The sequence below is a fragment of the Zootoca vivipara genome, chromosome Z2 (genome assembly GCF_965207765.1).
Source record: "Zootoca vivipara chromosome Z2, rZooViv2.hap1.1, whole genome shotgun sequence".
Classification (NCBI taxonomy): domain Eukaryota; kingdom Metazoa; phylum Chordata; class Lepidosauria; order Squamata; family Lacertidae; genus Zootoca; species Zootoca vivipara.
This window is the reverse complement of record NC_142585.1, coordinates 47,636,301-47,655,454: the sequence shown is the minus strand read 5'-3', so window position 1 is coordinate 47,655,454 and position 19,154 is coordinate 47,636,301. Positions and strand designations below refer to the sequence as shown.

The window sequence follows — 19,154 nt, the reverse complement described above, 5'->3', positions numbered from 1 at the left end:
GAAATTAAGAGGCTTCCCCCAACAAGCATCTTCCCCTAGTAGGGGACTTATCCACACTTACCTTTTGCAATGCTCTTTCGAGGCACAGTCCACACTTTAACGCTCCATATAAGAGCATTGTTGTTGCCCTGGAGTATTTCCCACGAAAACCTACTCTTCAGAGCTCAATCGGAGCAAACATCAATTTGGGTTTTCTGCAGGTTGCCATTTGCTCCGATTTGGCTTCAAAGAGCAGATTTTTGTCCTGAAAGCTCTGGAGCGAAATGAAAAAAAGGGGGAGGGTGCGCTTGGACACAGAGCTTTAAAGTGTGGACTGTGCCTAGAAATAAGCAGAGGAAAGGTAAGGGTGGGAAAGCCCTCACTTGGGAAATTTCCGGGGAAATGCCTCCATCTTTTCCCCATGAGGGGCACCTCAGTCACCTAGCTGTGGGTTCTGATTCCCCCACACCTTTGTCTGACCTCCCCACTACTCTGTGACAGGAAATGTGAACTGATTTGTAGGACTCGGAGCTAGAGCTCATTAGAATTCAGGAGGTAGGGGTAGGCTAGAAATTTATTGAGCAAACCATATATTTGACCACCTCATCTTTGCTTGATTCTGAACCCTTTTCCTGGATGTTTCTAGTCTCGGCTGCTCTCCAAGATATCCAGGCACTGTCCTCCTACGAGCCCATGCTTGCCTATGCCAGCAATTCTGGACTCTACTAGGAAACTCAGGATATTGCTTCTTTTTGCCTTCCCTTCCTCAGGACAGGTGATTAACAGTGTCTCTCTCCACTGTCCTCTCCCTCCCTGTCTCTTGAACCTTCATGTTGGCCCCAATGCCTGGTGCACTGCGGTCCATACTGCAATTTTGTCCAGTTCCCAAGGCACACTCCATAAGGAGTAATCTCCTAGCCCCCTGTCCACAATAGGAACCATTTCAGTTTATGGCCCAGGCAATGTGGGCCCAGGTACTTGATAGGATTTGCAACTGCGAAATCTCTTGCTATTTTGTATTTCTGTACTTGCAGTTCAAGAGGCAAAGCCATTTCACTCACTGCCTGCCATCTTTGTGGAAATGAAATTATACTCATTTATATTGGTAATTTGTTGGTTCGTCCCAATTCCCACAAGTGAGAAAAGCAATACTGGCATTTCTTGAGTAACTGTGTCTGTTGCAGTAACCTCAATTCCATTCAGTTGTCTCCAGAAAAGAACCCTGAAGTTGTATTTCTAGGAGCAGGTATTAAAGGATACAAGCTCATGATCACTCCCTCCCTTGGAACCAGAGGATTGTGGCTGACGTAAGTTCTACTCAGAACAGACCAATTAAAACTAATGGACCTATGCTACCCAACTGCATCATTTTCTACATGTCTCCTCTGAGCAGGACTGAGGTTGGATGCAACCCAGAGCAGAGAAGACAATGGCAACTAGAGGGGCTGAGAGAAATTGGCACAAGCTTCTGAGACAACCAGAGGCAATCCACCACTGAGTGGAGTACACAATAGAAACTGCAGAAGTGCAAGGGTGGTTCTATAACCAGTAGGGACATAGAAAGCTGGATGCACAAGGGGGCTCTGCAACAACCTGTTGCAGTATGCAATGGTTTTGGTCAGGGTGCCAGCCAACCAACCACACCCTCTTGGAGGATACTCCATTCCATTTCCTCTCCCACTGGCTTTCTGCCTACCCTGCCCTGCAACAGTTAGCATTCCATGCCTACTGAACTTGCTCAGACCTCACTGGTATGTGTCTGGCAGTCCCCTCCCCAGGGCTCCCTTTGCCACCTTCATTTTGTCTTTCTGTAAATCTTGGGAGTTTCCCCCAAGCCTGCTGATGCTGCCTCCTTGTATGGCTACATACAGACTGGCTCTTGGAGAACAGGTTTGCCATTGTACAGGCTTACCTGGTTGGGCACCCATCACCCCTTGTGATCTTGTCAGCCGTCAATCCGTCAGTCATGGTAATGCTCCTCCGTTTGATGTGCCCCCCTTTCTGACCGGAGTGGCTGTGGGAGCCGCTGTGCTTCCCGTTGGAAAGTCCATAGCTGGCCTCCAAGTAGCGCAACGGGAAGGTGCGGTTGATGGGGCAGTAGAAGATGGCACCGCTTTGCTCAGAGATTGGCTTGCGGTTGCCCACATAGAAGCGCACCAAGGCTGGCACATTGTCAAAGCTCTCCTGCTCAAAGAGGTACTGGATGTGAGTGCGGCCTTCGCTGGACTTCACCATCACCTTGTTGATCTTGAAGTGGAGGGGCTCATTCCGCCAACGGCAGGTCAGCACATAATCCCCAAGGCTGGTGAGTGAGTCGCGTATCAGGAAGTCCCCGTTTCTCTGAATCAGGCTCTCAGACACCTGAAAGGCCAGATGGAAGGTTTGGTTAAGCAAATTTGCAATGCCCTGAAAGAAAGTGAGAGGCCTTTTGTTTGCTCAGATGAATGGCCTTTTTTAAAAACAACAGCTCCTTGTCTTGGAAGGAGAGCATGATTCCCTTCTGAAGGTGAGTTGGGAAGAACTGTGTCTCTGATCATGTGCAGAGAACACTGTTCTCTCACCACTAACTAAAGTTCAGGAACACAGATTCCTAGGGTACAGTGTTTGGGCTAATGATGGGTCCTCTGTCTCAAAAGGTTGAGGACTATTGGGCTAAAGGGTGGAGAAATTTTAGTCTTTGGGGCAGGAGTGAGGGATCCCCCAATGGCATTATCATTCTCATGAATCCCACATCAGTCCCATCTATCTGGAGTGCTGCCCTCTTCCAAACACAACTATACTGTTAACTGAAAGTCCTATCTTTTTACAGCAAGTGCCTCAGATCAGCGATGCCGGGCCTGAACAACGAAAGCAGTCTTGTTTCCTATAATTGGCTGTTTATTTAATCTCTCTTGGATTCATATCTTGTCCAGTCTCAGAGACAAGATCCTAATTTTCCCTGTTGGAGAGTGAGCTTGCAAATTCCCAGGTGTGCTCTACCTGTAGGATGGGCATTGCCATTGCTCCCAATAATTCCTGCAGTACTGTGGTTGCTCTGTGGACAACAGCACATCTTTGGCATCTGGTTTACAGCCTTTTCCACTCTAAGAGGGTGATATCTCCCCACAAATGTTTGGGAGAAGGGAACCTGTGACCCTCCAAATGTTGGGACTACAACTCCCATTGTCCCTGATTGGGCTGATGGGAGATGTATGCCAACAACTACAGGAAAGCCACAGGTTCTCCTCCCCTGAGCTAGTTCTCCGGATGTTTTGCATCAAGCAGGGGATTTGAGTAAATGGCACTACCAGATCCACCCCTATGACTCCACGAGTCACAGCCATAGCAGCAACCCTGCTGTGGAGGCAATGGAGGTCTGTGGGGACAAGGCACTCTTGCCAAAGGGTGAAGCCTGCAGTTGGGGAATCCCATGTATAAAGGAAGGAGCTTTGTGACACTCCTGCTGCAAACCAAGGAGTATGAGGAGACCCAGGCAGCCATGGTAGCATCCAGCTAAAGACGAGGGGGCTCATAGATCACCCCACACCCTTCTTCACTGTTTCAGAGACACAGCTCACAGACACACAGGGCTTCCTCTAGCCAGAGATCTTCCAGCTGCCCCTCACCTCTCGGGGGATACGCCCATGGTACCAGGCGTGGCTGCGGAGGTCTGTGCTGCTGAGTTTGAGCTCTTCTTCCAACTCTTTGTGAAGCTTCTCTGGTGATGAGTCAAGGATATATTTCTCCTTGGAGAACTGGAGACAGAGAGAGAGAAAGAGAGTTAAAGAGTTAAATGAGGTGACACCAAGCCAGGCTTCAGTGGTGGACACAACCAGTATGCCAGAGCCAAGCTGTGCCAGGTGTTATCATGACACTGGGTGGTAGGTAATAAAATCAATGACAACAATAATTTAAAAATTCAGAATACTACAATATGCAAAGAAAGGCAGTATTTACTGAAACAGACAATTCTGATAGTCCTGGAATGCAAGACTGGACAAGTAGTTTATAAGCAAGCACTCAAAGCATAGCACAGGAAGCACATGGTGTATTTCTGAAGAGAGGCTGTTCCACATGGTGGATGTCACTACCAAAAGGGCCCTCCTCTCTTCTGAGTGGTGGAAAGAGGGACCCTTTATGGCTGAGGCACCACTGGGACACTGATTCTCATTCTGCACCCTTTAATCAGCTGCTTCATCTGTCAAATGATCCAATCTCTAATCAGTGTTGTTTATACTTGAGAGGAGAACAGTAGAGGCAAGAAAGCAATTCACCCAATTGCCCAGGAGACCAAGTCACAGTCCCGCCCGCTCAACCCCCCCCCCCCATAAAACTTTGACAAATGGTGTAAAAATGAATTGGAATTCCACAAGAATTTACCTCTCTCATAATACCAGAACTCATGGACATCCAATGAAGCTAAATGTTGGAATATTTAGGAAAGCGCTTGTTTCATGCAGCACAGAGACAAACTAGGGAACTCGCTCCCCCAGGAGGCAATAGTGGCCATCAACTTGGATGGGATTAAATGACAATTGGACAAATCCACAGAGGCCAGGGCTATCAATGACTAACAGCCATGATTGCTCTGCCCCGCCTCCAAAGTCAGAACAAAATTTAAAAAATCCTTCCAGTAGCACCTTAAAGGTAAAGGGACCCCTGACCATTAGGTCCAGTCGTGGACGACTCTGGGGTTGTGGCGCTCATCTCGCTTTACTGGCCAAGGGAGCCAGCATACAGCTTCTGGGTCATGTGGCCAGCATGACAAAGCCGCTTCTGGCAAACCAGAGCAGCGCACGGAAACGCCGTTTACCTTCCCGCCAGAGCGGTACCTATTTATCTACTTGCATTTTGACATGCTTTCGAACTGCTAGGTTGGCAGGAGCTGGGACCAAGCAACAGGAGCTCACCCCATCTTGGGGATTCAAACTGCTGACCTTCTGATCGGCAAGCCCTAGGCTCTGTGGTTTAACCCACAGCGCTACCCGCGTCCCCGAAGAAGTGTGCATGCACACGAAAGCTCATACCAATGACAAACTTAGTTGGTCTCTAAGCTGCTACTGGAAGGATTTTTAAAAATTTTGTTTCGACTACGGCAGACCAACACGACTACCCACCTGTAACTAGAGCCATAGTCAGAGGCAGTAATGCTTCTGAATCCCAGTTGCTGTAAATGAGGGAAGAAGTCCGGCTTGTGCATTTGGTTGGCCACTGTGAGAACACAATGCTGGACCTGATGGGCCATTAGCCTGATCCAGCAGGCCTCTTCTTACATTCTTCTGTCTCTTGTCATATATATGGTAAGGGCGGGGAAAGAAGCTGTATGTAGGCCCTCACTTACAATGCTCATGACTATCAATTCTGGAATGATTTCCAAGCTCCCTGGAGTGCTTGCAGCAAGGCCCAAGGGAATGTGGTTGGTTTTTTTAAAAAAATGAATAAAACGTGCAAGCAAAATGAAGGGCTGAAGCTTGCCTGAAGGAGGGGTGGTGATCCAGGATGGCAAAGCCTCCTCTTTATCTGCAGACGTCCTGACCCTGGTTAACCAGCCACGGGAACAATGCTTCAGTCACTCACATGTGGCCGCCAGCATTGCCACTGGCTGGGAACCAGGCCAAGTGTAAACAGACTCGTCAGCTAACATGAGCTGTGAAGTGGTTTCTGCTGTGAAAGGCCTGGCAGAGAAGAGCCAGTTGACAGATCAGCTTGGCTAGCCAACTCTGAGGTGATGCACCTTGACTGGTGTGCTTGAATGCACAAAGGACCCAGTGGTGGAGTTAGTTAATTTTAGACTTACTCAGGAGTGGGGAGCACCTTTTTAAGAGGGAAATGTGTACAGTATTATGTCACAGCCTGCTGCATTTCTCTACTCATCCCCCTCCAGTTCTGCTGATTGTGACCCTAGCCTCTGCCCCAAAGTCAGTCCCTGCTTGCACTACTGATGGGAGGACCAGGAACCTCAGGGATGCCTCTTCCCTTCCCCTCGCCCTACTCATTGTCCCAAAAGGGACATTTGCATTAAGCTACCCTTTGGGGAAAGAATCTCCCTTCTGCCTCTCCCATCACAGCAAATACAGTGCCTGACATCAGGTTATTTCAGTCTGCCTGAAGATTTTCAGCAGGTTAGGGAATTGGTGATGCAAGCTCAGCAAAAGTCATTCAACAGGGTGGCAGGGAGGGTTGGAAACAAAGATCTCGTCAGCGGAAGAGGCTCAGGAGGCTGCCAGAGTCTTCTTGCCCTGTTCAGCCAAGCAGCAGGTGGTTTCCTGCTTTCCTGATCTCCTCTCTCATTAGGCAACTCAGTTCAGCAAAGCCAGCACCACTTGTAAAGAAACCATGCTGGTTTTGCAGCACTGGGAGAGTGGGGCAACTTAACACGCCTTTGGTTCAAATTAATGGGAAGGAGAAGCCTGTTCTAACCACATCTCTCCCATAAGTGACACCCATTTGGACATACCTAAAGCAAGAGTAGCCTCTTATTAGGATGAATGAAAACACTGCGAGCAGGTTTTTGAGCAAAGGTCTTCTTCAGGCTGGGTTGTTAAGCAATAAAATGGGGCATAGGACGTGAGAAAAAGACATTGCTCCAGTCTGCAGTCGGTAAGATGAAGTGCAGGAAGGTGTTGACTTCAGCATTGAATTCAGTGGGACTTACTTCTGAGTAGACATGGTTGGAATTGCAGGCGGAAGGTTGGTTGTATCCAACGATAGCCACATTCTGAGCAGCCCCATGAACTCAATAGGCATGACTAACCTAGGTATATTAATCCCAATGGCCACGATCAACAGTATTGTTAACAATGAATTAATTCCTTATGCCTCATTTATGCAGCAACTATTGTATTAAAGTAGCAGAATACTCCCTGACCATTATCTGTATACCAGTTAGATAAAACTCTGTTTTATCTCCATTTCCCCTCAAATATGTGTCTAGGACAGGCATCCCCAAACTCGGCCCTCTAGCTGTTTTGGGACTACAATTCCCATCATCCACTGATCCTGTTAGCTAGGGATGATGGGAGTTGTAGTCCCTAAACATCTGGAGGGCAAGTTTGGGGATGCCTGCTCTAGGACATCTGGAAAGAGGAGATACTATTAAGTTACAGTACTACCAATTCCTTTCATGGAAAATGTCCTCAACATTTTCCAAAGGCTCCTGCTCACAATGTGCTTTAAAGATAGAAGATTAAGGCTCAAAGACAGTGGCTTTATCAATGGCAAAAGGAAAAAGAATTTGTACCTGAGTTTAAGCTAGCTCCCAGCCACACTTTGTTTCCAGATCATGCCCTCAACATTGCCTCCAATGGGAAAGATCTGACCCTGAACATTGACAACAAAATGGCCAACATCCCTCCCCACCCTCAGTCTGGCCCCGTGCTTAATTTTCAAGGAACCTTATACCTTCCATACAGAACTGACTGGATCCAAACTTTGGTGAACGAGCCCCGGAATTTCTGCCAGGCTCTGTCCCAAATCACTACAGCGCAGGTGGGATTAAGGTACTAGGCCTGGACCAATCGTGCCTGATCTAGCCTACCTATTAGTTTTCCTTGTTCTTTGCCCTCCAAATCCTTAGCTCCCTGTAGGGATTTAATGAAAGCTACTGTGTGTGTGTGTGTGTGTGTGTGTGTGTGTGTGTGTGAGAGAGAGAGAGAGAGAGAGAGAGAGAGAGAGAGAGAGAGAGAGAGAGAGAGAGCGCAATAACCAACAAGAAGCAGCTGGCAAATCTGAACTGAAATAATGTGCTAGTAGGAAAATGCTAGTCCTTCCACCCCCCTCCCCACCCATGCAGTCCCAAAATATTTCTGACAGATTGTGCAGAGAGGCATAAACAAACCCCACAAAGGGTTAGCCCTGCTGCATGTCATGTCGGCTGGTTTAATGAATAATAATGACAGATTTAGAGAGGGAACCTTCTGCATAAAGATGAGCTTTCCGCTAATGCCCCATTTCGCTAATGCCCTCATGCACCTGAGCCTTAAACATACAATCCCACCCTCCCCATTTCCCCTGCTCTCCTCCCCATCGCTGGTTTCCTCTCCCTGGGGGAGAGGCGAGGCAATGATGTAATGTCTCAGCGCCGCTGAATCAGGGTCTCTGGTGGGTTAAGAAGGAGCAGGGTGATGCTCTGGGCAGGTGTGGCAGAATGAAGGAGAAGCTCATTGGCAGAGCATCTGCCCTTGCGTTCAGAAGGCCCAGGTTGCATCACCAGCAACTCCAGGAAGGGCTGGGAGGGGACCCCTGCCTGAAACCTTGGAAGGTACCGTAGCTGCCAGTCTGTGTGGACAATACTGGGTGAGCGGGGTCTGCCTCAGTATAAGGCAGCTTCCCCATGTCTTTTGCAGAGGTGTTTCTAAGTCTTCTAACACCATCCAGATACTAGGATCCCTGTACTGTATTAAGAAAGCTGGACTAGGTGAGACCTTGACCCAGCGGCTGATTTCTTCTGCACTTAAACACAAGGATCCCTAAAACTGGACAGCCTTTTGCTTTGTTGAATTTAAGACAGACTGACACCTGGGATTCTGGGGTTAAAAAGAAGTAAGTCACGCTGGGCTAAAATGAAAATAAAGTAGCCACATACCTTACAAGGTTGATTGGTTTGTTGTTGTTTAATTGATTTTCTATATTACCGTATCACAAAGTGCTTTTGCCAGCTTTCAAATATAGCATCCAGAACACATTAAAACACTCAATAAAACCAGTGCATGACAGAGAGTTAAAAGTGTTAGGAGCAGTTATTAAATCCTAAGCATAATTTTGTATAGCAGCTAACCCTAAAAATCCATTCTTAAAAATATTATTAATTAATAGTGAAGATTCTCTCCTAAGAGTTCCTCTGGTGGGTCTCGCTGGGAATCAAAGAATCATAGAACTGTAGGGTTGGAAGGGACCCAAGCAAAAATCTCAACTAGATCATACATGACAGATGGCCACCCGACCTCTGCTTACGGTAAAAACCTCCAAGGAAGGGGAGACCACCACCTCTTATGGGAGTCTGTTCCACTGCCAAACAGCTCTTACCATCAGAAAGCTCTTTAGTCCTATCTTGTAACCAGAATTCATTGGTTCTGGTCCTACCCTCAGGAGCAAGAGAAGACAAGCTTGCTCTATCCTCCATGTAACAGCCCTTTAGATATTTAAAGATGGATATCATATCTCCTCTCCTCTTTTCCAAGCTAAAAATACTCAGCTCCCTCCACTGTTCCTTATGAGGCTTGGTTTCCAAACCTTTGATAATCTTGGTTGCCTTCCTCTGTATACCTTCCAGCTTGTCAATAACCTTCTTAAGTTGTGGTGCCCAGAACTAGACACAGAACTGGACACAGATCTATCACGATGTGTAGCTGGTGATATATCACAGTGCATTGCCTAGCTCTACTTTTCATGTATACAGCTAATAAGCCAGGTGTCCCCAAACGTATATTTGTGCAGCTGGAAGGAGGGTACTCTAATAGGTTTGGGTCTGGCAGTCTCTCCACTGAGCTAAATTCTCAGGGACTCTAAAGCAAGCCCCACCCCCACCCCCAGTGATAAGAGAGCTTAACAGAATGGGGTGGGGATATGCCTCAGAGATGCATCCTGAAAATCAGAACTGGATACTGGGACCTCTACCAGGTGCACATAACTCTGGCTCATTGCTCACCCTTCACCCCCTCCCACCCCAATGTCCTCCAGTGTGCTTGAACCCTTATTAAAAATAAATGGTAACCCCAGGTCCCGCTCTCTTCTTCTTCGGCACTCCCAGGGGGTGTCTAGGCCAGAGCAGATGCTGTCACCATGGCAACCCCCATGGTGACCATGGGCCACTGATGCTGTCACCATGGCGACTGCTGTTGCTGCAGCCCCATATTTCCTCTACAACTTCCTCCCCTGGAACAAATACTCCAAAGGAAGGTGGAAGGAGGACCCCTTCGAGGCTACCATTTCTCTGTGGGTATGAGATTTGGGGGGTGGGAGGAGAGGAATCATTTTGGGCCTAGATTGTCCAGACCTGACCAATCTGGCAGCACTGGGGAGAGGATGGAGTTTTGTGTAGGGAGAGGGGGGAGAGGAGGGAAGATGAGAAGAGGGCAACAAGTAACATACAGCCTTTGCCAACCTCGTGCCTTCTCCAGATGTTTTGGGCCACAAAACCTGCACTGGCTGGGGCTGGTGGTTGTTGATACTTGAAAACATCTGGAGGGCTTGAGTCAAATTCTGCCCTATGGCATTTTGCAAATGAAAACAGTGTACTCTAATAAAGGGATCTGGGTTTGAGCCCCACATTGCGTTACACAGGGATGAATGGTTTTCTTTGCCGTCCCCTCATTTACACTGCAGCTGCCTGCCTGACACTAGACCTAAGAGCAAAGAGGATGGTGTTTCCTTTTGGTTCAATATATTCACGTGAGGGCAGCGGGATGGTGATGGTGGAGAGGCATAGTTGCCATGTATTGCATTATCAACAATTCACAATAAACCAACATGGTAGGCGCCACACCTGCCTTTAGTGATCATGGACATGCATTTACTATACTGAATAGTGATGGATTGTAAGGAGCATGTGTGTCTCTCTGAGCAAGCCAGATTTGACTTCTAAAAATCAAATCAAAGAGGCTTGACAGGCATATGCCAAGAATGCTTTGGTGCTGTTTTTTGCTTGGCAGGGGGTTGGACTGGATGGCCCTTGTGCTTTCTTCCAACTCTATGATTCTATGAAATCATTGGGGGTGTAGGGATTGATCTCTGAATCCTGGAAAAAATGACAACTCTGTGGCCATTTGTCCTAGCCAGATTTGAACAAGGCAACTCCCAAAAGGCACAACAGGGGGACGCTGGTTTATCAAACATCCAGACTGCCAGAGTGCATGTCGTCCCATTTGCACCCCCCACCCTCATTCAGCTCAGCTGTCTCTCTGCATTTTCTTCCTGCCTGCTCTATTCCCTGCTACCACTCCTCCCCCCCCCCCCCGCCTCGCTGATGGACCTCCTGCAGAGAATAATAAGGGAGTCTGGAGGGCAACTGCGACTGAGGGCAAGGCAGGGAACAGGATGACCTTGGCGTAGTAAAGGCCAAGAAGAAAAGAAAAGCGAAGGAGGGAGGGAGGGAGGAGGGGATGAACGGAGGACACCAGCAACAGAATATCTCTGAGCTAGTTAGCTTTTCTAGTAGGGCAGTTTCATGTACAGTTTGCTACGACTGGTCCACAGACACACCCGACAGGTCCCTACAGTGTCTAGTTAGGATACTTCTAGCTGCTGGCAGTTAGTGACTTATGCGTTCCTTGTTGTGTGGGGGTGCTCATGACTGTCTTGGAGGAAGATATTTAGTAGAGTCAGTTCCGGAATTGCTTCTATTACCTGTTTGGTTATTTTGCAGGTTTCTTGTAATACCGATCATAAGCCAACAAGACAATGACATATTCAAACCCCCCAAACACACACACACACACAAAATCAAAACACACTACAGCCAATCAAGTGCAACCAACCATGCCTTGGGCTTTCTTGGTTTCTCGCTCCACCAGCAAAAATAAGATATCTATCCATATGTCACTGACACAAAAACTTCACTCCTATACTATGTAAAGAATGAAAGTTGACTGTCCCCCCATCACATCTTTCTTTCTTTCTTTCTTTCTTTCTTTCTTTCTTTCTTTCTTTCTTTCTTTCTTTCTTTCTTTCTGTCTGTCTGTCTTTCTGTCTTTCTGTCTTTCTGTCTTTCTGTCTGTCTTTCTGTCTTTCTGTCTTTCTGTCTTTCTTTCTGGTTCAAAAGCCTGAAATTCTCAGAAACACAGAATCTATGCCAGCTGTGGAACACTGTGGCATGGGAGTGGTACATGCCTATACCATCTCTTCTGAAATTTGCAAGAAATGCCAACACAGGTCACGAGGGGAAGATTCTTACAATGGGCCAAACAACCACTCAAGGTTTAAAAGCATGGAGTTTTATTTCATGATATGGTCTGTGCTCGTTTAAGAGCTCTGCGCATCTGGTATGCGTTATAGAAGGTTTGTAACATACAGGGACCAGAGTCACACATCTGTGGGAGGTGTTGTGGGAGCTCAACCTGGCCCATCTTAGTCTTATTCTCTGTGTGATGAGGAATAAACAAGTGGTTCCCCCTCTTATTCAGCCAGGGTTCAGAGAGGTCCAGGGAGCAGAAGTGGCATGACGAAGAGGCCAGAGTCATCTTTTGGAATGTGCAAATGAACAAAGGCAAAGGGCTTTACATCTTCTTTTTGAACCTGCTAGGGGTGGGGTGGGAAGTGCTGGAGAGCCGAGAAGCAAGGCAGTTTGGCTATGGCAGCTGTATATACAATGTTGAATGCTCAAGGTCCAAGAGAAAATTGGGTGGGGGTGGGAAGGCACCAAACAGTCATGAGTGGGGAAGACAGATATGAGTGAATGTCCTTGGAATGTACTCCTTACTTAAATGCCCTTTTTCTTATTTGCATATAAATAAATGCTGACAGCCCCCCTGCCCCCAAAAAAGATGTTCCAGAGGGGTCTACTAAACTGCAGCAGGGGACAAAGCAATGCCTGCTTTGAAGCTGGTGCAATCCCACCCACTCAGCTACCTCGATGCAGGATTGCATGCTGAACGCACATCTATCTATCCATCCCTTATCTCGCTCCAAATGCTGCATCCCTTTCCTGATCTGCTATTGGCTAGCAATGATGTAATTGCTTCAAGTGCCGGGTGTGCTGCCATTGGTAGAAAGAGGCAGAGATGCCGCTGTCAGCTTGAAAGGCCCCAGTCATTCATGCAGAGTTCAGCATGCCAGTTTGGGCACAAAATCTGCACACATAAGCCAGCCAGCCTGGGAGCAGATTGAATGTCTGAGGAGGGGATAGTGGGTGGGGTGTGGCACTCTCAAGCTCTTGTGCTGTGCAGGAGCACGCACACACACACACACACACACACTTAACACACCTTTCTTAACCTTTACATTGCCAGGATGGAGCTCTGCAATGCTCCATTCAACTCCGAAACCTTGATCAAAATCAAGAGAGACCAATATTTTAAAAACAGGCCCTGGCATGTAATACTTTGCGCACCTTTGCCCTGGTTGTTGTGACAGGCTTCCAGCACCAGCCTCTTGATCACAAAGAAGGATACGCAAGGATATATTTCTTGACAGGTTTGGCCAGAGGGTCGTAAGAGAAAAAGAATGTGCAGCTCGACCAAGCACTGCCCAAGCCCACCTGCAGCCTTGGTATTGTGAGCTGGAGAGATGCACTTTTGCATTCAATGCACCCCAAATGGGTGAGGTGTTACCCTTATACCCAAGGGGAAAACAAAAAAAACCATTGTCTCACTTGTACGTAATTCTGCTGGATTCTGGGCAATAGTGGGAGGGGCCATTCAGTAGTACAGCAACTGCTTTGCATGCAGAAGTTCGCAGGTTCAATCCCTACAGTCTCTACAAAGGATCTAAGGCAGAGGAGCTGGGGTGGCAGCAGGGGGCCTTCCACCCAAGACCTTGAGGAGTTGCTGCCAGTCAAAGGCCTTGGGAAACATGCTTGGACACCTAAGAGCGGACTACTAAAGCAATCAGGGCCAGCCCAAGGAATGCTGCTGCTTCCTGGGGCAAGCAGAATGGTGCTGCACACCTCCATGTACCAAATCCAGTGGCACTGTTGATAAGACACCACTCTCCAGCAAACCTGGAGGCTATAGGCTAGCTTTAGTTGTGCAAGGCAGTTGTGTAAAGCACACGCAGCTCTGTTCTCCAGCACCTCACCATGGCTGCCCAGCTCCTCCACATTTGCTGCTTGAGGCAGCTGGCTCACTCTGCCTTATAGTACGACAGGTCCCAAGACCAACCAGATTTTAAGAAGGCCTTCTCCAAAAAAACAAAATAGGGAAAATACTAGCGCCTGTGTGCCAGTGCTTATAACTGAGGACCCAAGGGAGCCAGTGCATGAGAAAGATTTTGCCCAAGTACAGGCCTAAGGTGCAGCCCCAAGGTACAGTACATAGGAAAGGCCACCAGGCAATTCACCATCTAGAGCCAGCCCTATCATTGGGCAAAGTGAAGCAGAGTGACTTCCAGGGCAGCAAACAGTCAATCATTTTGTTGGGGCAGGCAGAAATTTGGCCTTTCATGCCTCAAAATGCCTTGGAGCCATGTCACCAACTTTTGGTGTACAGTACCTGAACACAATAAATTGAAAGCCACTCGAAGTCTCTTGGAATAAGGTGGAGGCTCAAACACAGGACATCTGGTTTTTGCACATATTCTGTTTTAGCACACACAAGATTGTCTCTGCACTTCCAGAACTGAAATGCAAAGGACATAATAGGAGCCTTGCTGGATCAGACCCAAGGTCCACCTAGCCCAGTATGGTATTTACCACTGCAGCCAATGGGATACCTCCAGGAAGCCCACCAGCAAGACCCAAAAGCACGTTGCATTCAGAAGCAGACTGAAAGTGGAGGCTCCATTTGTATGTGATAGCCTGGCCTCTCCAGCTAGCTCAATAAAAGAATGACACTTTGGACAAGGTCATAGAAACAAAGGAAGCTGGCTTATAGCGAGTCAGACCAATACTGGTCCATTTTGCTCAGTATTGTCTACGTAGCCTGGAAGCAGCTCTTCAAGGTTTCAGACAGGGAATTACTGTATTTCCTTTCCTACCTGTAGATGCTGGGGATTGAACTTGGGACCTTCTGCACACAAAGCAGATGCTCTACCTCTCAGCTACACCCCTTCAGTATTCTCAGGGTAAGAGATGCAAACAAATTCTACAAAAATCTGCCTCTCAGCCAGCTGCCTTTGTCTACTTCTCCTTTTGGAAAGCAATAAGAGCTCAATAACATTGCACCAAAAGTCCATCTAGCCCAACAATCTGCTTCCCACAGAGTCCAACCAGATACTTCTGGCAAGCACACCCCACCTCCCAGCCAAGCAGGACATGAAGACAACATTGCTCAGTGCTTGCTCCATTCCAGAAACTGCTACCTAGAGATAGACTGCCTCTGAATCTTGAGGTTCTGTTTAACAACTGTCACCAGCCACCCAAGGTGCACTGCGCGTGAATCATTTTCTTAGTGCTCAAAGTGTTACTAGGGGCAAGGAACTGATTTGGGGCCAGGATGCGTAGTGTTATCTGCTTCACAAGGCAAAATATTTATTTAGGGGAATAAATCATTTTACGATGATAGTGTATTGGAGTAGGATATAGAAAGATCACCCACCACACCAGGACAGGGTGTGTGTGTGTGTGAAAAAAGAATGATGGACACACACTTGGATTGGAGCGAGGCAAATACCATAAGCAAATCTAGTGCTGCTGCTTTCTGGTCTCTGGATGACATCATGCTCAAATAATCAATTCCCCCCCTCGGAGAGAGAGGCGGAGGGGAATGCTGCACTATTTAAAATACATAAATACATTTTGAAGTCAGAAAATCAAGTGAAGATGATGTCAGAAGTCAGAAATCCAAATAAAATCAAATGATTTCTCCCATGAAGGGGGAGGGGTTGTACAAAGAGGTGGGGCCAGGGGACCTTATATAAAAAGGTCTGAATCCTAGGCAGGTAACACAAGCACGCACACCCCAGGTCTGGAGAAGAAAAAAAATTTCTCCAAGGCCTTCGTCTGTTCCTCTACCCCTACCTCCCTGCTCCTGCTGCAAAGTGGAGGAATCAAAGGTTGCAAAGTACTCTGCATATCTCCAAAGCCAGGAGGTGGAAAATATTTCCCTCCCACCCGAGTCTTTGCACCCAGGCAGCAAGTGCATAGGAAAGTTAACTGTGGCCACGGGGTATTACCCCCAACCCAAGTGCCTCCCCTGCATCAGACAGCAAGCTACCTTGGCAGACCCCAGATGATCCTGGTTGTGGGCACCCCAGGGGAGCTGCCCTGCCAGCTGCATTCAGGGATTGTGGATCAGAAAGTCTCTCCACAACCACAAGTACTACTGAGGCAGGCCCATGAGAGCAAAAGAGATGCTCCCTGTAAGCAATTTTGGGGTGGCGGGGGGGGGGAGACAAAAAGTCAAAAAATGGGTGTCCCCTAGTGAACTTAAGTGGAGTTGGGTGCAATCCCCATACTCTCCTTTATTTGGCACAGAGCAGAAAGATAGATACCTGTGGGGGTGATTCTGACCTACTTTCACTCACCTTGCGGCAAGAGCGCCCCTCCCTCCCGGTTCTCCAGCAGGTGTATCCCCTCAACACGCCCTTGGTTTTGGCAGTGCCAAGAGTTGAGCCTCTCCCAAAGAAGGCACCCCCCACTCTTCACAGCTGATTGGGACCAGGAGACTGGGTAGGGGGAGCAGGGAATTCCCTGCTTCTGGGCCCCCAAAGTCCAGGTCAGATCAAGAAGGCTGGACCTCCTTGCAAGGCATGACCCCATGGCAAACCTGGAGCAAAGGCAGAAAGGCAGAATGCTCCTCCTCATACTTTGCACAGATTTCTGTCTCATAGAATGAATGGGGAAAGAATGCAGGGACCACAGAAGCAAAGTTTACACCCCACACACACACACACACCACCTAGAGAATATTCAGAGATGCTCATGAATGGAGAGATCAGCTGAAGCAAAGTTCATTTCTTCACCATGGAAAAGTTCTGCCATCGGTGCTGCTGCTGGTGGTGGCACTTGGGGGGGTCTAGGTACAATGAACCTCTCTAAAGAGGGTCCCCCATCCTCTGGATCTGAGAGGTCTTGAAAGTTTTCTATCTGAACTCCACTGGGGGGGATCATGGTGAAAGAGCACCTCATCCTTCCTCCCATGCTAAGGAGTATTTCTGGAAGTGGTTATTCAATTTGACATATGTAAGAGGCAAAGAGATCAGGACCTGGGGTGAGGTAGGGATTCCCCCCTCTGCACCTAGGAAGAATGAATAGAAACACACACCAGGGGATTCCCGAGGGTGTCCTCAATAACAGTAACCCTGAAGCTAGACAGAGACCCCCACCTGGACCCTCCTTGCGGGGAGGGTTCCTGGCGCGCACACACACTCAGTGGAGATACTGGTAGGCAGGTGCTGGCAAGGAGGCTCCCCTCACATGCCACTCCTTCTGAAAAACACAAAGAATGAAAGGAGCTCTCATCGAAAGGAATTCTCCTCTGCACCCCTTATAGCAGAAGCACCCCAGCTCTGAGCGTGGGGGTTGGCGGGTCCTCATTCCCACAGAATGGCTCTGGATAGAAGACCCTGCTTTGTCTACACCCCCTAACTGGTGCTGGAGAGGGCGTCCCCCCCACGGTACTCCCCAAAGCAGAACGAGAGCGAGCAAAAGAGGGGGATCCCCTTCTCGCTCACACCCTCTGCTTGCGCGCCCACGCCCTCTCTCACCTACCCTCCGGGTGATCTGGGGGCGGGCGGGCGGGCGGTTGTGGGGCTCCGCTCACCTGCACTTGCATGAAAGACCCCCGGTAGAAGCAGCAGGCGGCTGCAGAAAGGGCGCTCCAGAGGCTGCAGCGGTCCGTCATGGCTCCTCCGTCGGAGATCCGAAGCACCAACACGAGCCGCAGCTTCAGCGCAACCGGCTGATGCTCCAATCGCTCCCGCGGCTGGGCTTTAACTTCAGCCGCGGCGGCTTCCCAGATTACCTCATCCCTTGTCGTGGGGGCGGGGCTGGGAAGAGGGAGGGGAGGGAGCCCAGCCACCCAGCCCAGCGCCTTCCCTCTCCTGGAGGGCAGGAGTGCAGGGATGAATGATGGGACAGACCCTCCAAAGCAGTTCAAAGGGTTCCCCTCGGCCTTTAATGTGGGACTGCGTTTTTCCTGCTGTCACTGATCTCCAGCCCAACTTTTATTAATGTGTGGTTTTAAACCTGCTTCTCAAATGCCTAGATTGCAGGGCTGTGTGTGTATGAGCAACACAGAATGCCACACACACCTGAAGTTTATGAACATGGCTAATTTAGGGTCATTCATTTCAATGGTTGAGGGCCTAGAGGCAGGTTTTTAAAACAACATAAGCCAAGCAGGCAAGGTTCCAGGTAGAGGGTGCTTCTGGCCCTACCTGGAGGTGTCTGGGATTGAACCTGGGGCCTTGTGCAAGAAAAACAGGTGCTCTGCACTGAGCCACAGCTGTTTCCCAATAAAGTTAGATTACAGTCCTCCTCAGGACCAGCCTTATCATTAGGCAGAGGAAAGCAGTTGCCTCTGTCAGTGGATACTGGAGAGTAAGGTGTCCTGGGTGGAGTTGTGACTTCCACCTGGCTTGTCCTGCACCCCCTAAACTAGGCTCCCGTCCTCAGGTGTCATTGGAGACACCCGATATGAGAATGGGGAAGCAAGGGCTCATCCACATGTCCACTTGTCCTGCACCTTCTGGACACAGGTCCGAGCAGTTTTGCCTTTGCTCTACTGCTTCCCCCCTGGAAAACTCATTCTTTACCTATAGATTGTAACAAACTGCAATCCACAGAAAACCCAGTTGCCATTTGTTCTGATGCAGTGCTAAAAATCAGGTGTGACTAAGCCTCCGTTTCGACTGCCAGTCTGGTCAGCTTCCATGTGTGGAAGGGGGAGGTGGCAGCATCTGGCATTTTGCCTTGAGCAGCAAGATAGAATCCTAGAATCGTAGAGTTGGGAGGGACCCCAAGGGCCATCCAGTCCAACCCCCTGCCAAGCAGGAAACACCATCAAAGCATTCTTGACATATGCCTGTCAAGCCTCTGCTTAAAGACCTCCAAAGAAGGAGACTCCACCACACTCCTTGGTAGATGTCCTGGGCAAGACATGGTCCTCAGAGTTATGAACAAAGGGCTGAGTTAAACTGAAGCAGCTGGAATTTACCAAGTCAGACTTTGGATTCCTCAAGCCCAGCACTGCCTTATCAAATGGCATATCCACAGAGAGGAGAGGCCTGTCAGATACCTAAATGGATCTTCAAGTTTACTGAATCTCAGTGTATCTCTGATTGCCACCATCAATGAGAGAGGACTGTTGCCTTCCTTGCCAACCAGAGCCTGCCCAACCGCATAAGCCACCCCAGGCAGTCACTATGAGGTGCACCTGCCAGACCCCGGCTGCCACATGGCAGAGGCTGCTGAAGGCCTACTGTTGCATGGCATGTGTAAACAGTGACAGCATCCAATATTTTGCACCTGGCATCTTTTTTAGCAAAGTTGTAATTGATTTAGGAGAGACAACATTTCTCACATTTTGGGGTGCAGCAACTGAGAGAGCCTACTTGCCAACATGGAATGCACTATTCCAGCGTGTTGTGAAGCGAAGCTTTAT

The 19,154-nt window shown here is 48.6% G+C and overlaps 1 protein-coding gene across 7 annotated transcripts in view; it reads right to left on the bottom strand.

Moving 5' to 3' along the window:
* SH2D3C (SH2 domain containing 3C) overlaps positions 1-19,154 on the bottom strand; it is an 83,713-nt gene that overhangs the window by 12,533 nt on the left and 52,026 nt on the right. For 6 of the 7 annotated variants that reach the window (XM_088665325.1, XM_088665324.1, XM_088665323.1 and 3 more), the window contains 2 exons: positions 3,585-3,713; positions 1,892-2,340 (listed from right to left, as the gene is read on the bottom strand). In XM_088665325.1, the coding sequence (XP_088521451.1) occupies positions 1,892-2,340; positions 3,585-3,713 (578 nt within the window). Of the gene's footprint in view, positions 1-1,891; positions 2,341-3,584; positions 3,714-17,312; positions 18,578-19,154 lie in introns of those variants that run through there. The other variant, XM_035102309.3, reaches the window with a different exon arrangement.